Raw genomic sequence first — 15,896 nt, forward strand, 5'->3', positions numbered from 1 at the left:
CTCCTGAACAGCTACGGGCATAGCCCTGAGCCGCTGGCACCGGGCTGGAACGGATTTCTCAGGGAGACATGTGCATGTGGGTGCCAGGCTCTGGCCAAGCCCTGCCTGGCTCCCTAGAGCCCCAGCGGCTCCCCTCGGGACCTGCAGCCAGGCTTGCTCTTGTACAAGAGCAACACCCAGTGCACGTGTGTGGTACTGCACCCCAGCAGTAGCTCCAGAACCGGCCTCTGGCTCCCGGTGCCCTCACTTCTGAGCTGAGATGTGGGGTACCATAACGCTGCCTTGAGGAACTGGGGTGTGGTGTCACCAGCTCTCTCCCCAGGGCTGGAGGCATGCCTGCGCAGCAGTGCCCACCACAAGGCCCGCTGACGGCTTCCTTTGACTTCATGTGCTTTGAGACTTTCCTGCCCAGCTGGCTTCAAGCCACAATCCTCAGATCTCGGCCTCCTGAGCCGCCAGGATTACAGGTGTGAGCTGCCAGCGCCTGGTTGGAAATACTTACAAAGCTTAGAATGCCACCACAGAATGGGCAAGACCCTGCTCACACCTTGCACAAACTCCATCATTTTCACTGGACTCCTCATGGAAACACACTCATTCCTGTACACTGGGTGGATTTTCCCACAGGGAATCCTGCAACACATTGAATTTCCTTAAGTTCCTAGCAGAAAGCATGCAGGGAGAAAAAGAGGCAAAAGATAACACCTAACAGCCAGGTACCAGAGGCTCGTGCCTAATTGTAACTACTCAGAAAGCCGAGAATCAGAGGACCGAAGGGTCAAAGCCAGTGCAAGCAAAAAAAAAATGACTCAAGTTCCAATTAGCCAGCAAAAAACTAGGCTGCAGGCACAGCTCAAGTGGTAGAGCACCAGCCTAACAAGCAAGCCTATGGACTTATGGACCTTGGGCCTTAGCACGCCAGTGCACAAGGAAGAAAGTGGACTCCAGAAAACAGAAGTATTGTCAACATAATTTACTACACTTCTCTGAGGTTATATAAAAACGTTTTAGTGCAACATCTTACAAATAGTTTTTCCTTTAAAAAAACAAAAACACAAAAAACAACAGCTCTCTACCACAACTGGGCTTTTACCCCATCTTCCCCCCCACCCCCCTGCCTCAGCAATTAACTGCAGAGAAACCATTGTTTTAAAGAATATGAAAACTTGCTACGGAAGTACCCCAGCGAAAGAGGGGGTGAAGTTAGGTCCCTGTCCTGGGGGGGGTCTTGGGTTGCATGTGGGGTACACGGCACAGTGCACACTGCAGGTCTTCACACAGGCCACCCAGAGGCCACTGAAAAGTGCCCGTTTTCCTTCCAACAGCGAGACTTGGGCAGATGACGTGCAATGAGGTCACACAGCCACCATCAGGACGCCACATTTCCATAGAAATGCTTACAGAACCAAGGTCCTGGGGGGGTTTTCATAGAAAAGCTCAAAAAGCTCAGCCTCTTTCTCCAGTCCCATAGAAAGGAGGGGGGAAAACATAATTATTAAAATACTGGATCCAGGTTCTTTTCTTTCCCAGGTTCCTGCAGTTTTGTACTGAAGTGTAGGTTCCCGCCACAGCGCCTTTCCACTGGGCCAGCAAAGAGTAGTCCTTGTTTCTCAGGAGTTGGCACTGCTCCCTGAATGAGTGAATGGGGCAGAGCATTCGTGCACCGGCCTCCCCCGAGGCGACCCATTCCACAGGACAATCCTCAGACTTCATCCCACAAGTCTCCTCCCCAGTGGGTGCCCTGAGGGGACGCGGGTGTGGATGGGAGGGCACACGTGGCCTCAGCAGTCCCTCCAGGGGGCAGCTGACCACATCTGGGAGAGCTAAAAGCACCTCATCCGACACGGGGCACCTAATTTAAAACCAGGACAGAGGAGGCTGAGGTCCAAGGACTGCAGTGCGAAGCCAGCCTGAGCACAAGAGTCTGAAAGATGGACCTCCAACAAACCAGCCAAACGCTGGAAGCAGAGTGCTGGCTCAAGTGGTACAGCGCTAGCGTTGGGCAGAGGAGCGAGTGGACAGTACCTAGTTCAAGGCCCAGTACCAACACAAAAGAAGGGGGGAAAAAGGGAAGGACCTGCCTCCCCCAACAGTGTTCCCTGCTGAGACGAGGTGAGGACGAGGACCTGCTCCCCTCTCACCCTCCTCGAGACAGGGTCTTCCTGTGGAGCCCGGGCTGGCCTCAAACTCTCCCTCCTGCCTTCGCCTCCTGGGTGCCGGATTGCAGGTGTATGCTTGGCTCACTGGCCAAGTCCCAGGGGGTGGGGACTCCCTCCGCCTGTTCTGCTTTGGCAGTGAGTGAGGCAGGGGAAAGGAAGATGTCAGTGTCTCTGGGGACAGTGTGGGGGAAGGGAGAGGAGGAGGCAGGACCCCCACCCGAGTTCATCCCACACGGGGGGGGGGGTACCATGACGGTGTGGGCCCCAGCTTGGCCCTGGCTGTGCTTCTTCCAAGTTTGGCAAAGCACCTGAGAACAGGGCTGTGTGCCCAGCCCTGGGTTCGAGGCCAACTTGTGCTGACCGGTCAAATCAGACGGCCTGGTGTCTCCAGTCCTTAGCATTGATCAAGCAGGTTCGCTCGTTGTTGCTGACAGCAGCCTCGGGTGCTGGAGCGTGGATCACGGCCCGTGGTGATTTCTTAGTGGTGGTTAAGTTTTTTGGCAAGGATGAGCTGTACCTTGTTTGGTTCCCGAGGCTGCCAGGTGTGGTGGCCCCAGTGGATGGGGGTGTAGGGCTGGTCCTGTAGAGGTCCTGGAAGCACAACACAAGGCTTCTGCCCACGACAGGGCCGCTCCCGTGCTCCTGGCAAGGAGAGATGAGCCACGCTGGGCCACACCAAGCACGGGCCATGCCAGTTTCCAAGTTTTGTTAAAATAGAAAAAAGAAAACAACAAAACAAAACAAAACCCAAACCAAAAGTGTGGGCGTGTTTCGGTTCCGGCACAGCATTTTCAAGTGTGCAAATCCAGAAGGTCTTGGAAGGACCCCTTGCTGTGAGAGGTCGGGGATCTGCCCGAGGAAACCGACCGGTCTAGAAGGAGCCCAGCGTGGCATCGCAACACACAGACCCCAAATTAGGAAGCTACAGCGGCCAGGCCCCGACACGGCGCCGACAATGAATGGCCGGACCCCGAGGCCGTCGTGGCATGTCACACCGTGGCGGCACCACGGGGACACTTTCCAAGGGACATTTTCGCAGCGGGCGCAGCGGGTGCCAGCGCGGTCTGGGGGCCCGTGTGGGCCCCATTAGTCTATGGCTCCCGGATGGATGCTGAGCACAGGGGGCTCCAGGCAGGTCGGGGAGTAGTTGAGGTGCGGCTCCTTGATCCACAGCAGCGGCACCCCATTCTTCCCATCCGAGCCCCGGCCTGCGCCCCGGCTCTTGAAGCGCACGAGCAGGATGGTGATGACAAGGATGCCAAAGATGGGGAATGGGTAGAAGAAGACGAAGTAGAAGAGCGCGTCGTTGGAGCAGATGAGGGACTGCAGCGAAGGGCCTGGTAAGGACATGAGGACATGAACCTGAGGCCAGACAACTGCATCCACGCTGAAGACCACGCCCAGCCCAACCAACACACGCCACGGGGCCGCCTCTTCCTTGAGGCCACGTCTCCCCACCCACAACACAACCCCACTCTCCGCCTGTCTCACAGAACAAAGCTGGCCGTTATCTGACCACGTCTAATGTGCCATGGAAGCCAGTGCAGTCAGCGTGACTCCTGTCTCCTTGCACTCAACACTGCCACCAATGTCCTTCTAGGGGCACTGCACGCAGCCTTCCCATGGCCAGATGCAGCTCTGGATTAATGATGCCACCCCCACCCCACTGCCCAGCAGCAGTGAGGGAGACCTGCACCAATGCCATCCTGGGCCACCAGGGGGCACTAGACCGCCGGAGCCCACCCTGTCCCCCAACACTCAGGGCCTCAGTTTTCTCTGGAAGCTGGAGCCGCCCAGTCCATCTCTAAGCCCCTGATGCCAGGAACCCAACCCATGCTCCCTCCTCTGCTCACGGCATTCTTGCCCTGGTCTGCTTTCCCTTCCATTACTCAGTATGACAAAGAAAAATATAGTTGGGCACGGTAGGTCACGCCTATTATCCTAGCTGCTCAGAAGGCTGAGATCTGAGGATCACAGTTCAAAGCCAGCCCAGGCAATAAAGTCCATGAGACTCCAATTTAACCACCACAAAACCAGAAGTGGTGACATGGCTCAACATGGTAGCAAGCTAGACTTGAGCTGAAGAGTTCAGGGACAGTGCTCAGGTCAAGCCCCACGACTGCCTCCCCCATCCCCGCCAACAAGCACATGTGAACCCCAGGGCACATCTAGATTTGAAGTGAGCTGTGACTGTCCCCTGGGAGTGGACTCACCAGTGTCCAGCACACGGATGCCGACAGGGGCAGACTCCTCCTCTGTGAGCCGGTACCAGTCCTGTGGGCCGGGCAGCCACTCCTCCACACGGCAGGAGTAGTTGCCGGTGTCGTGGGGGCTGGCCTGCAGCACGGTGAGCCGGTACAGCACGGGAGAGACCCTCTGGAAGCGCAGCCGGCCCTGCCAGGGGCCACCCTCAGAGCCGAAGACTGCATCTGGGCCCACGCTCAGCAGCACAGTCCGCTCTGCAGGCTCCTCCGGCTCCTTGTCCTGCCCGAACATGTCCTCCTGATCCTCTTCCTCCTCCTCTTCCTCCTCCTCCCCCTCCATGCCAAGGCTTCCCCTTCTCCCTCTGGCTTTAGTCCTTAGGGAATACCAGGCCACGGCAAAGCGGGAATCCTGGCTTGAGCGGGATACGATGCTACAGTCCAGCTGGAAAGCGGCCTTCTCTGACACAGTGGCGTTGGGGACCAACGAGTCCACCTGGAGGGCAGCGTCTAGGTAGCAAAGGCAGAGAAGGGAGAGAGGCTGACTTACTGACACACACACCAGAGGTGTTTCACCGACTACTCTGTAGGCACATCCACACCTGAGCACCGCGTACCCACCAGAAACATGAGGCAGGGCCATGTGTAGGCGAGGATACGTTCCAGCCAGACACCCAGGCTCATACTTGTATAATCCTAGCCACTTAGGAGGCTAAAATCCAGAGGATTACAGTTCAAAGCCAGTTTGGGAAAGAAAGTCCATGAGACTCTTCTCTCCAATTAGCTATCAGGAAGGTGTAAGTGGATCTATGGCTCAAGTGGTAGAGCACCAGCCTTGAGCAAAAAAAAAAAAAAAAACCCAAGGGAAAGTGACCAGGCCCTAACTTCAAGCCCCAGTAGTGCAAAAAGAAAAGAGAAAAAGAAAACTAGTTCAAGCCAAGTGGCTCACACCTATAATCCCATGAGATCCTGAGGATAACCATTTGAAGCCAAACCCAGGTGGAAAAGTCTGCTAGACTCCCATCTACAAGTAACCAGGAAAAAAGCTAGGCTGGAGATGCGGCTCATGTGGTAGAGCACCAGCCTAACAAGCAAATTGAACAAGAGCTGGAGACTCTGAGTTCAAGCTCCAGACCTGGCAAACAAAACAGACCAAAAACATAAACAACTCCAATCACCTCGGGCCCAAGTCTTGCAATGCCCCATTGGCAAGAAAGCCCCGGGCAGCGTGGATGTGCACAAACACGCCCAAGTCTCCACAGGTCATCTGCTAGAGCCAGTGGGCGGGAGTCTGCAGGGATCTGCACCACCGAGGGTGCCACCGGCACGGTGCCTCACCTGGCCGCATCACTGTCAGGGTGGTGGGGCCTGCCGTGTCCTCTGCCCGCTTGTACCACGCGCCCCCAGGCCCAGGCAGCCACTCCTCCACTCGGCAGCCGTAGGTGCCGCTGTCCTGCACGGCCACGTTGTCCACCTGCAGCCGGTACACGCCCAGGGCTGGGCTGTCCATGTGCAGCCGCCCCTGCAGCCGGTTCTTGGCCGCCTGCTCGCCATAGCGGAAGGTGGCCTCGCGGCTCAGGAGCGCCAGCGTCTCCCGCTCGGGCTGGTTGGGTTTCCACACGAACCACTCCACGGCCAGCTGCGATGCCACGCTTGTGCGGTTCAGGACCACGCACTCCAGCTGGGCCCGCTGCGTCTCCAGCACTGACAGGTTGCCCTGAACCTGGCTCAGCTTCAGGCGGCTGTCTGTGGAGAGAGACGAGGACATGAGCACACTCCCGTACACAAGGCGAGGACGGGGTCACCCACGCACACAGAGGGACGGGGACGGGTCACCTACGCACGCAGAGGGGCGGGGACGGGTCACCCAGGCACGCAGAGGGACGGGGACGGGTCACCCACACACGCAGAGGGACGGGGACGGGTCATCCACGCACGCAGAGGGGAGGGGACGGGTCACCCACGCGCGCAGAGGGGCGGGGACGGGTCACCCACGCACGCACAGGGGAGGGGACGGGTCACCCAGGCACACAGAGGGGCGGGGACGGGTCACCCACGCACGCAGAGGAGAGGGGACGGGTCACCCAGGCACACAGAGGGAAGGGGACGGGTCATCCACGCACGCAGAGGGGAGGGGACGGGTCACCCAGGCACACAGAGGGGCGGGGACGGGTCACCCAGGCACACACTGGGGCATCCCCACGCCCCTTCCCACCACAGCCCAGTACGGGCAGCACGCGTGTGCCAGGCCGCGGTCCCGGGCCACACGTTCGGCGCAGTATCCTGACATAACCCAGACCCGAGCTCTGTGGGCCCCGGCGTGACAGGGGCCTGGCTGCGCGGGAGGCGGAGGGCTCCCAGGGGAATGACGGGGAAGCGGACACTGACGGCTGTCTATCGGAGGAGGGAAGGATTGGGACTGGAGGCCAGAGAAGGCAGCAAGGTCCACGGACCCCGACCCACCGCGTGCTCAGCGAGGGGAGGAGCCGAGGCCGACCACCCCCAGTCCTGCCCGTAAGCCCGCCCCCCGCCGAGCCCCGCCCCCCGCGCAGGCCCGCCCCGGCCGAGCCCCGCCCCCCGCCGAGCCCCGCCCCCCGCCGCCCCCGTCGCCCTACCTGGCTGGCGCACGGTGACCTCGGTGCGCCCGGAGACCTCCTCCGCCAGCTTGTACCAGGCGTAGTTGGGGCTGAGCAGCCACTCCTCCACGTGGCAGTAGTAGCTGCCGCTGTCGCCGAGCTCGGCGCGGTGCACGGTGAGGCTGAAGAGGCCGCCGGCCGCCAGGCGCTCGAGCTGCAGGCGCGCGCGCAGCCGCGCCTCCTCGGCGTAGGTGCCGTACTCGAAGGCGGCGCGGTGCGTGGTCTTGAGGATGAGCTTGCCGTCGGCGTCCGCCGCGCGGTGCACGTACCACAGCACGGCGAAGCGCGAGTCCACGCTGGTCTGCGCGCGCACCGAGCAGTTGAGCTGGATGGAGCCGCCCTCCACCACCGTCAGCGTGCGCTTCCACTTGCTCACCTGCAGCTTCGTCACTGCGGGGGGCGGGGGCGCAGGGTCAGCGGGGACGTGACACCCCACCCGAGTCCGGGGCCTGGAGCTTGCTATCGGGCACTCTCCCTGGCACAGGCCCTGGCCACCTCCCGCACCCTGGCCGCCGAGACACACAGCTACCGCACAGTCCTGCCCGGACCCCATCCTGGCCTAAAACTGTGCGGGCAGCCATGCTGCCATTTACACTTCCAGTTTTTGGGGGGAGGGGTGTGATAATTGGAGATAGAGTCTCACTGACTTTTTCTCAGCCTGGCTTTGAACCTCTGTCCTCAGATCTCAGGCTCCTGAATAGTTAGGGTTACAGGCCCGAGGCATCGGCTCCTGGCGGTCTCTTTGTCTAAGGCCAGATTCTAGCCACAGGAGCAGAAGCTGCACCCAAACCCAGGATGCATCCCTGACTGTGGCCAAGGCTCTCTGCCAGTGCCAGGCACCGAGTCATGGGGGTCACCTTGTCTTACAGCTCCAGCCTGGCATCAGCAACCCTTGAAAATGTTCTGGATGGATGTAGTCTTCAGCCTGCTGGAATGTGGCTGCTCCCTGCAACAGGACTTCATGCACAGCCAGCTCTGAGGATGCATGTCCTGCTGCTAGGCAGACTTCCCTTCCTCCAGGGACTCTGAATTCACACACAGACCTCCAGCCAGAGAGAATAGCCGGGCACTGGTGCCTCACACCTGAAACCCTAGCTCAGGATACTGAGATCTGAGGATTGAGGTTCAAAGCTGGAAATGGAGCTGTGGCTCAAGTGGTAGAGTATCAGCCTTAAGCAAAAAAGCCAAATGAGACCTGGCTCCCTTTCCTTGTCTTCTCCCCGCCTCATCCTTTACATACAGCAAGTCCTTCAGGGCACCCTGAGACCCAGTGCAAGGTTATGGTGAGGCCCCCAGCTGGCTGGCTGGCCACAGCTGGGCCAGTTTGTAGGCCTAGCCAGCCCCTCTCATCCCTTCCCACTATGTTCAGGATGTGAGTCACTGAGGCAGCACAGACCATGCCACCTGCATCAGCTGGTGCTTGCCCCCAAGCCAAGTTGAGTGGTACAGAACAGAAAGACGCTGTGTAATGTATAAAAAGCCCAGCCCTCTGTGTAATGTATCATTTGCTGTGTAATTTATCATTTCTCCGGCCAGATTCTATTTGCAGCTGTTACTAAGGAGACCTCTGTTGCTGTAGTAACAGCCTCCCATGACCCAACTCTAGTTCAGGCACAGGCTCTGAGAGTGAACCTAAGAAAGGGTCATGGGCTTCAAAGCAATCCCTTCGCATGTCAGAATATTAGGAAGTGACCAGAGATGAAGAGACAGGCACCTTGAGATGTGCTGCAGGCCTGACTTGGGAAAGGGTCAGCTCATGGCTGACCACAATTCAGTATCCGGGAAGGACCAGCCCCGAGCCCAGGAAGGCCTGGTAGCCCCCGCGCCCATCACCTGTGGCCAGGGACATGTCGGAGCCTCACCTTCTCCCACAGCCCTGAATTCTGGCTATTTTCTCTTTCAATTTTCTTCTCTCCCTCCTTTTCTGTGTCAGTACAGGGGCTTAAACTCAAGGCTTGGACAATGTCTCTTAAGCTTTTCTGCTCAAGGATAATGCTCTACCATTTCACCATAGCCTCACTCTCAGCCCTTTGGTGGTTAAATAGAGAAGTTTCCACAAACTTTGAACCAGAACCTTCAGGTCTCAGCCTCCTGAGCAGCTAGGATTCCAGGTGAGAGCCAGGGCACCCTTGGCATTTTTAACTCGTAAGCTGTTCTGTCCTTTTTCTGGCCAGTCCTGGGGCTTGAACTCAGGGCTTGAGCACTCTCCTTGGGCTTTTTCAAGGCTAGTATTCTACCACTATAGCCACGATACCTCTTCTGGCTTTTTCTGTGTATATGGTACTGAGGAATCGAATTCAGGGCTTTATGTATGCTAGGCAAATACTCTACCATTAGGCCATACACCTGGTCCTGTTCTTTCCTCTTTTGAATTATACACCAGTACCACGTTTCCTGCTGATTTCCTCAAGCCCCAAGAACACTCCAATTATGCATTGTTAACACAGAAGCGATGAGGGAAATGTCAGCCCTCATTTTCCAAATGTTTACGACTGTCTCTTGGTATGGCTATTAAAGATTCCGCATTAAAATCGACAAAGCAATAAGCTTCCCGGAGGATAGTCTACTGTGTGGAGTGCTGCCTCGCCAGTGGAGGATTCCACGGATCAGGGAGATGGGGACTCAGGGCAATATTTAAGACTCTGAGCAGAGCCAAATCCACGGGCTTCTGCTTCTCAAGGCTGAGCTGGCAGCTTGAGTTGACCAAGGGCATTTTCTTTTGACTTGCTTGCATGGATCAAGTGGTAGAGTGCCAGTCTTGAGACAAAAGCCAAGTGAGAACATGGGGCCCTGAGCTCAAATCACAGTACCAGTACAAAACAATTAAAATATGAATATAAAATATGAAAGTGCTTTGCCTCAAGTACATAACAGAATAAAATTAAGAACTTGGATCCTGAGGCCAGACTACACCCAGACTACCACTTAAATGTGGGCCACTGGTACTTTTGTCCTCAGGAGGCTGAGATCTGAATGAGGAGCCCAGTTCAAAGGAAAGGCCACCAGGTTATCTCCAATTAACCAGCCAAAGGACAGCGATGGTGGCCTAAATGTGGTCTAAATGGCAGAGTGCCAGGTTTGAGCAAAAAAGCTAAGCAATAGCGTCTCAACCCTGAGTTCAAGCCCCAGGAATGGTAAGCGTATACGCATGTATGCACCCACCCACCCACCCACACATACACACACATAAACATACATGAAACACAAAGCTTCTTGTAAACATTAAGTGTTCAATATGTAATTTTTTTTTGCCAGTTCTGGGGTTTGAACTCAGGGCCTGAGCACTGTCCTTGGGCTTTCTCAAGGCTAGAGCTTTACCATCTGTGCCACAGCACCATTTCCAGCTTTTTCTGTGTATGTGGTTCCAAGGAATCAAACTCGGGTTTTCATGCATGCTAGGCAAGTACTCTAACACTAGGCCACATTCCCGGCCACTCAATATATAATTAATGAGACAGCAACACTTAAGGGAGTACCTCTGTATTCTAGGGACCCTGGCCCGGGCACCTCCCTTGGCACATCCACCTCCCAGGACCAGGTGACAAGTCCCTAGGCCGACCACAGCTCAAGTCTCAATGAGAATGCAACAGAAACGACTCCATGTTCAAAATCACAAGACATGACTCAAGAGACTGAGGGCTGAGGATAGTTTGGAGACAGTCTAAGTAGAAAAGTCCTGGAAACTCTAAATCTCCACTCCATAGCAAGAGCTGGAAGTGGAGGCATGTCTCAAGTGGTAGTGGTTCAGCCTTGAGCATAGAGCTAAGGGAGAGCAGGAAGCCCCGAGATAAGCCCTGGGACTGGCAAGGAAAAAGACAGAGAGGGGAAGGAGAGGGGGGGACACTAGAGGAAGGCTCCGCTGAGACATGCTGGGGACATGGATGAGGAGTCAGTCAGTGCCCTGATTACCACAAATTTGCCAGCGAATGGCTCCAAAATGGCACCATGGCACACAGGAGGGCACAGGGCTGGGCTGTCAAGGATGGGAGCGGTCACTGGGCACTGGTGGCTCACGCCTGCAATCTGAGCTACTCAGGAGGCTAAGATCTGAGGATCCCGGTTCAAAGCCAGCCTAGGCGCTAAAGTCCCTGAGACTCTTATCTCCAATTAACCACTAGAAAACTGGAGATGGCACTGTGGCTCAAGGGGTAGGATGGTAGCATTGAGCTAAAGAGCTCAGGGACAGCGCCCAGGCCCTGAGTTCAAGTCCCACAACTGGCAAAAAAAAAAAAAAAAGAAAGAAAGAAAGGAAGAGGTAAGTACTGTAGGACTCGCAAAATGAAGAACTGGACACAGGTACAGGGGTGAGGCTCACATGCACTCCTAGTTTCCTGTCACCTGATGTGGAATGCCCCCACACATGTCCCCATATCCCTCTGTGCTCACGCCTCAGCTGATACCCACCTGGCTGCAGCACCCTGATCTCCAGCAGGTTGGAGGCTCTCTCAGCCAGCTGTGTCCAGCTGTTGTTGTGGTTTCTGCGCCAGAGCTCCGCCACGCACTGGTACTTGCCCGCCTCCGTGTCGCTGGCCCGGCTGACACTCAGGCGGACACTGTTGCTGGCCTCGGCCTTCTCGATGGCAGTCCGTGTCCGGAAGGTGGAGGACCTGTCACCCCACTGGACCCCGCCATCCCGTGTGAAGGTCACCAGGTCGTGGAAGGCCCCAGTGCCCACAGGCTGGAAGCGCCATGTCACGGACACAGGGACGCGGGCGGGGTAGTGTGGCTTTATGATGCACTGCAGGTCAAACGAGTCACTGTAGGTCACCCCCGGTGTCCGCGAGATGGCTGTCACCGCAAAGCCTGTGTCTAGAGGGCAAGCAGGGATCAACCGGGAGCTCTGGCCTCTAGAGCTGGTTTGTTCCCTAAGATCACCGTCCTGGAGCAGGGGGACCTGTGGGGGCCAGCTGCAGAGGCCCACAGCTCCCTTCTGGGCTTCCCTCTGCCGTGTATGCACATTATTTCAGGGGAAAGCCACCCCGGCTCAGCCCAAGCCCCTCCCAGAGACCACGTGGGCATGTGTGGCGAACCCCCTACAAGAACGAAGGTTCTAGAGACTCCCTCAGGGCGGCCCCATCTTGAAAGCCCTCAGAATCACCAATATGTGCTGGGTTCTAGGCCTGCCCTAGTTGTCTGCCCATAGTCCCTCAGCCTGCGCTCGTGATTTTGTGTGGATGGAGAACAATGTTATAAACATCCATGTGGCCGTGGCCCTCAGTGCACAACGCCCCAGAGGGGGGCACTGGAGGTCACCTGTCCCTCTCCGACTCTCCCACAAAACCTGGGGGTGATGATGAGGGGCCATAGCAGGAGGGCTGACCTTCAGCAGGTGGCAACCCTGGGTGAGAGGCAAGTCTGAACTTTGGGGTGCTACAATCTCTGGGCTGAGAGCTTCTCGTATCCCTTCCCAAACCTTAGCTCCGCACAGTGCCAGTGTGAAATATTAACCCCAATTTGGGCACTGACTGTAACCATAAAACAGCAGCCAGTACTGGTGAGCGCTGCTGTGTGCTAGGTGGGCACTGCCCAGGTGCTGGGCGCGGGCACACTGCTTCACTCTCAGCCCTTTTCACTGAATCTAACAACCTTGTGAGACAGAGGCATAGCTATGTACTAGTGATTCATGCCCGTAACCCCAGCTACTCAGAAGGCTGAGAGGTAAAGGTTGTAGTTTGAAGCCAGCCTGGGCAGGAAAGTCCATGAGACTCTTATTTCCAAGTAGCCAGCAAAAGCTGAAGCCTCAGAGGCTGCTCCTTGAACATTCGGAAGCCCCAGCAGGACTTGAGTGTCTGCTCTGAGGGGAAGGGACCTGCCTAGTGCCCCTTGCCTTACACACACATGGAAGGTGACTGCATACGGTGCCACCTCCGAAGACCCACCCCAGGTACAGGCGATAGAAATCCAGGAAATTCTGTCACTGGAGGAAGTTTCTGGAGACTGAGACATGAACTATGTAAGTGCTGTAGAAAGCACGAGCATCTTCAAGATTAGGATTGTGAAAAGCAAATTCAACTGTAATCTGGGGTGGGATGGGAAGAACTAACTGGTTTGGGGCAGGGCTGTTCACAGCTTGTACTGGGAGCTCCAACAGCGCCACCTGCGGGAAGAAGGCGGCGTGGTCCCCAGAATGGGAGGGAAGGTGCGGTTGAACAGCATCAGCCTGTATCTCTGTTTAGCCGCACTGTTCTCTTCACATGTGAATACACTGATGGCACCTCAGGGGCATCCTTACCTACCTCATATTCTCTGGATTTCACCAACCTCAAGGTATCTTTTCATTGCGTGCTAAAGAAGAAATGGTTTCCTCAAGTAAGGGTCCCAGGCAGATAAAACAGAGCCCTGAAGAAGGTGAGGATGGGCGCTGGTTTTCTGGGTTCTGACTTTCTGACATGGTCACTTGAAAGCCCTAACCAGGTGCTGATGGCTCACACTTGTAATCCTAGCTACCCAGGAGGCTGAGGTCGGAAGATCCCTGTTCAAAGCTAACCAGGGCAGAAGAATCCAGGGGATTCATCTCCATTTAATCAGGAAAGAGCCAAAAGTAGAGCTGTGTTGAGTGGGAGAGTGCTGGCTTTCAACAAAAAACCTCAGAGAAGGCACAAGGCCTTGAGTTCAAGCCCCACGTTTGGCATACAACACACACAAAGCTATAACCTTGGGCAAATTCACTAACCTGCTAGTGTTCCTTTGCTTATGAAATAAAAATGGCTGTCTCTTGGCTAAGTGAGGGTTTAATGAAGACAACTGAGCTCTAGGGCTTGGCCCCGCCAGATATAAATAATAAATAAAGGATAGGATGCTCAGTGCCCCAATCCAGCAGCCGCTAGCCCAGACACCCTTATCCCGTGTGTTCCCTGGGTTCGAGTACATTACCCTGCACACACACACACACACACACACACACACACACACACCCTCTGAAGCTGCATGACTGACAGGAGTCAGGGGAGGGGGCGGGACATGGGGCTCCCACAGTGGCCACACCCCTCACTCACCCAGAGCCGTGATGGTGACCAGCGTGCTGGCTCGGCGCTCTGCCACCATCTGCCACTCGCCGTCTACAGCCCGTACCCACTCGGTCACGTGGCACTCATACTGGCCCTCATCCTCCTTCCTGCTGTTGAAGATGGCCAGGCTGAAAGCGTTGGGCTGCACCTGCTCCATCTGCACGGCCCCGAAGCTGCTGCGTTCCCAGTAGGATGAGCCGGGCTGCACTGTGCCATCTCGGTCTAGCCACATGACGTTGCTGCGGCGGTGCTGTCTGTCCACCAGCTGCCAGATGACTGAGAAGCGGCCCTGTGGCCGGCCCGCCGCACGCACACTGCACAAGAAGCGCAGGCTCTCGCCCTCCAGGATCGTGCTGGTGTTGCTTGACACCTCCACCGAGATGCTGCTCTCTGGGGAGGAGAGGGGACCGTGCTGGGGCTCAGGGTCACCACGCACCCTCCCACAGAGGATGGGTGCCACTGGAACCACCCTTGGGGACACAGCACGTGGAGAATAAGAAGACACTTCTGGGGGCCAGTACTGGGGCTTGAACTCAGGGCATGGGCACTGTCCCTGAGCTTTTTTGCGCAGGCTGATGCTCTACCTACCACTTGAGCCACAGTTCTACTTTCAGGCTTTTGCTGGTTAAATGGAGATAAAATTCTCACGGACACTCCTGCCTAGGCTGGCTTTGAACCATGATCCTCAGATCTTAGCCTTCTGAGTGGCTGGACTTACAGGTGTGAGCCCCCAGCACCTGGCAATGAAACACCCTTGACACCGACTGCTCTATGTCCTGACTGGTAAGATTTTTTGCAATTAGAGCCTAGAATGTTCTCTGTTACAAGCAGAGGCCTGGGATAATCAGGTCCTAAAACTTGAAAATGAAACACAATACAATGACATGACACTTAGGGCTTAAGACAAATCATGGGGTAAGACCCTGTTTGGCAGCCCCTGAACTTTTTTTTTTTTTTTTTTTTTTGCCAGTCCTGGGCTTGAGCTCAGGGCCTGAGCACTGTCCTTGGACTTTCTCAAGGCTAGAGCTCTACCACTTGAGCCTCAGCACCACTTCCGGCTTTTTTCTATGTATGTGGTACCGAGGAATCGAACCCGGGTCTTCATGCATGCTAGGCAAGCACTTTAACCACTAGGCCAAACTCCCGGCCCCATGCCCCTGAACTTTTGACTTGATTTCTAGCAATGAAAACTCCCCCAGCTTCTTCCTCATCAATGACCAGGTGCTCATGTGTGGCATTTGAGTGGCTCAGGGTAATATTTAGGAAGCAGGAAAAAAGTGGCAAGAAGTACTGGAAGGCTGGCCAGTGCCCGAGTGTGGGCAAATGGACCCCAGTGTTTGGGGTGCCAGCTTTCCCACTGCCACACGGAGGAAGGTGCCAGAGCCAGCAGCTCATCCTCTACCTCCTCTGCCTGGCCTCATCTGGCATTGGGCTTGCTTCCTCTGCTCTGTCTTGCAACTGTCTGGAAGATGGACTCTTCCTACCCTACCTTGGTCTGGTGGCCTCTGCTATCCCCTAGCTAGCTGAGCTCAACCGAGTTAGTCAAGCCCCTGAGGCTTATTTGCCTCTGGTCAGGCAGGGAAAATGTTATTTTCTATTGAGAAGTGTGTGTGTGTGTGTGTGTGTGTGTGTTGGTACTGTGGCTTGAGCTCAGGGTCTGGCTGCTGCTCCAAAGCTGGTGCTCTACCACTTGAGCCACAGCTCTACTTTTAACATTTTACTGGTTAACTAGACCTAAGAGTCTCTCACAGACTTCCCTGCACAGGTTTGTTCCTAACCGACCCTCAGATCTCGGCCCCCCTGTGTAGTTGTGATTACAGATGTTGAGCCATCAGCACCTGGATATTATTACACAATTTTTAAGACACCGAAAAGTGAAGGTAATGGACACAG

General features: G+C 55.9%; 1 protein-coding gene across 1 annotated transcript in view; it reads right to left on the bottom strand.

The window, feature by feature from the left end:
* Positions 1-2,303: 2,303 nt before the first annotated feature.
* Igsf3 (immunoglobulin superfamily member 3) overlaps positions 2,304-15,896 on the bottom strand; it is a 54,535-nt gene continuing 40,942 nt past the window's right edge. Inside the window, 8 exon segments of the mRNA XM_090334090.1 lie at positions 2,304-3,496; positions 4,373-4,870; positions 5,699-5,963; positions 5,965-6,062; positions 6,065-6,106; positions 6,976-7,386; positions 11,401-11,805; positions 13,992-14,393. Coding sequence (XP_090190216.1) covers positions 3,246-3,496; positions 4,373-4,870; positions 5,699-5,963; positions 5,965-6,062; positions 6,065-6,106; positions 6,976-7,386; positions 11,401-11,805; positions 13,992-14,393 — 2,372 coding nt within the window. The 3' untranslated portion in view covers positions 2,304-3,245.

The sequence above is a fragment of the Megascapheus bottae genome, chromosome 6 (genome assembly GCF_031878675.1).
Source record: "Megascapheus bottae isolate mThoBot1 chromosome 6, mThoBot2.hap1, whole genome shotgun sequence".
Taxonomy (NCBI): domain Eukaryota; kingdom Metazoa; phylum Chordata; class Mammalia; order Rodentia; family Geomyidae; genus Megascapheus; species Megascapheus bottae.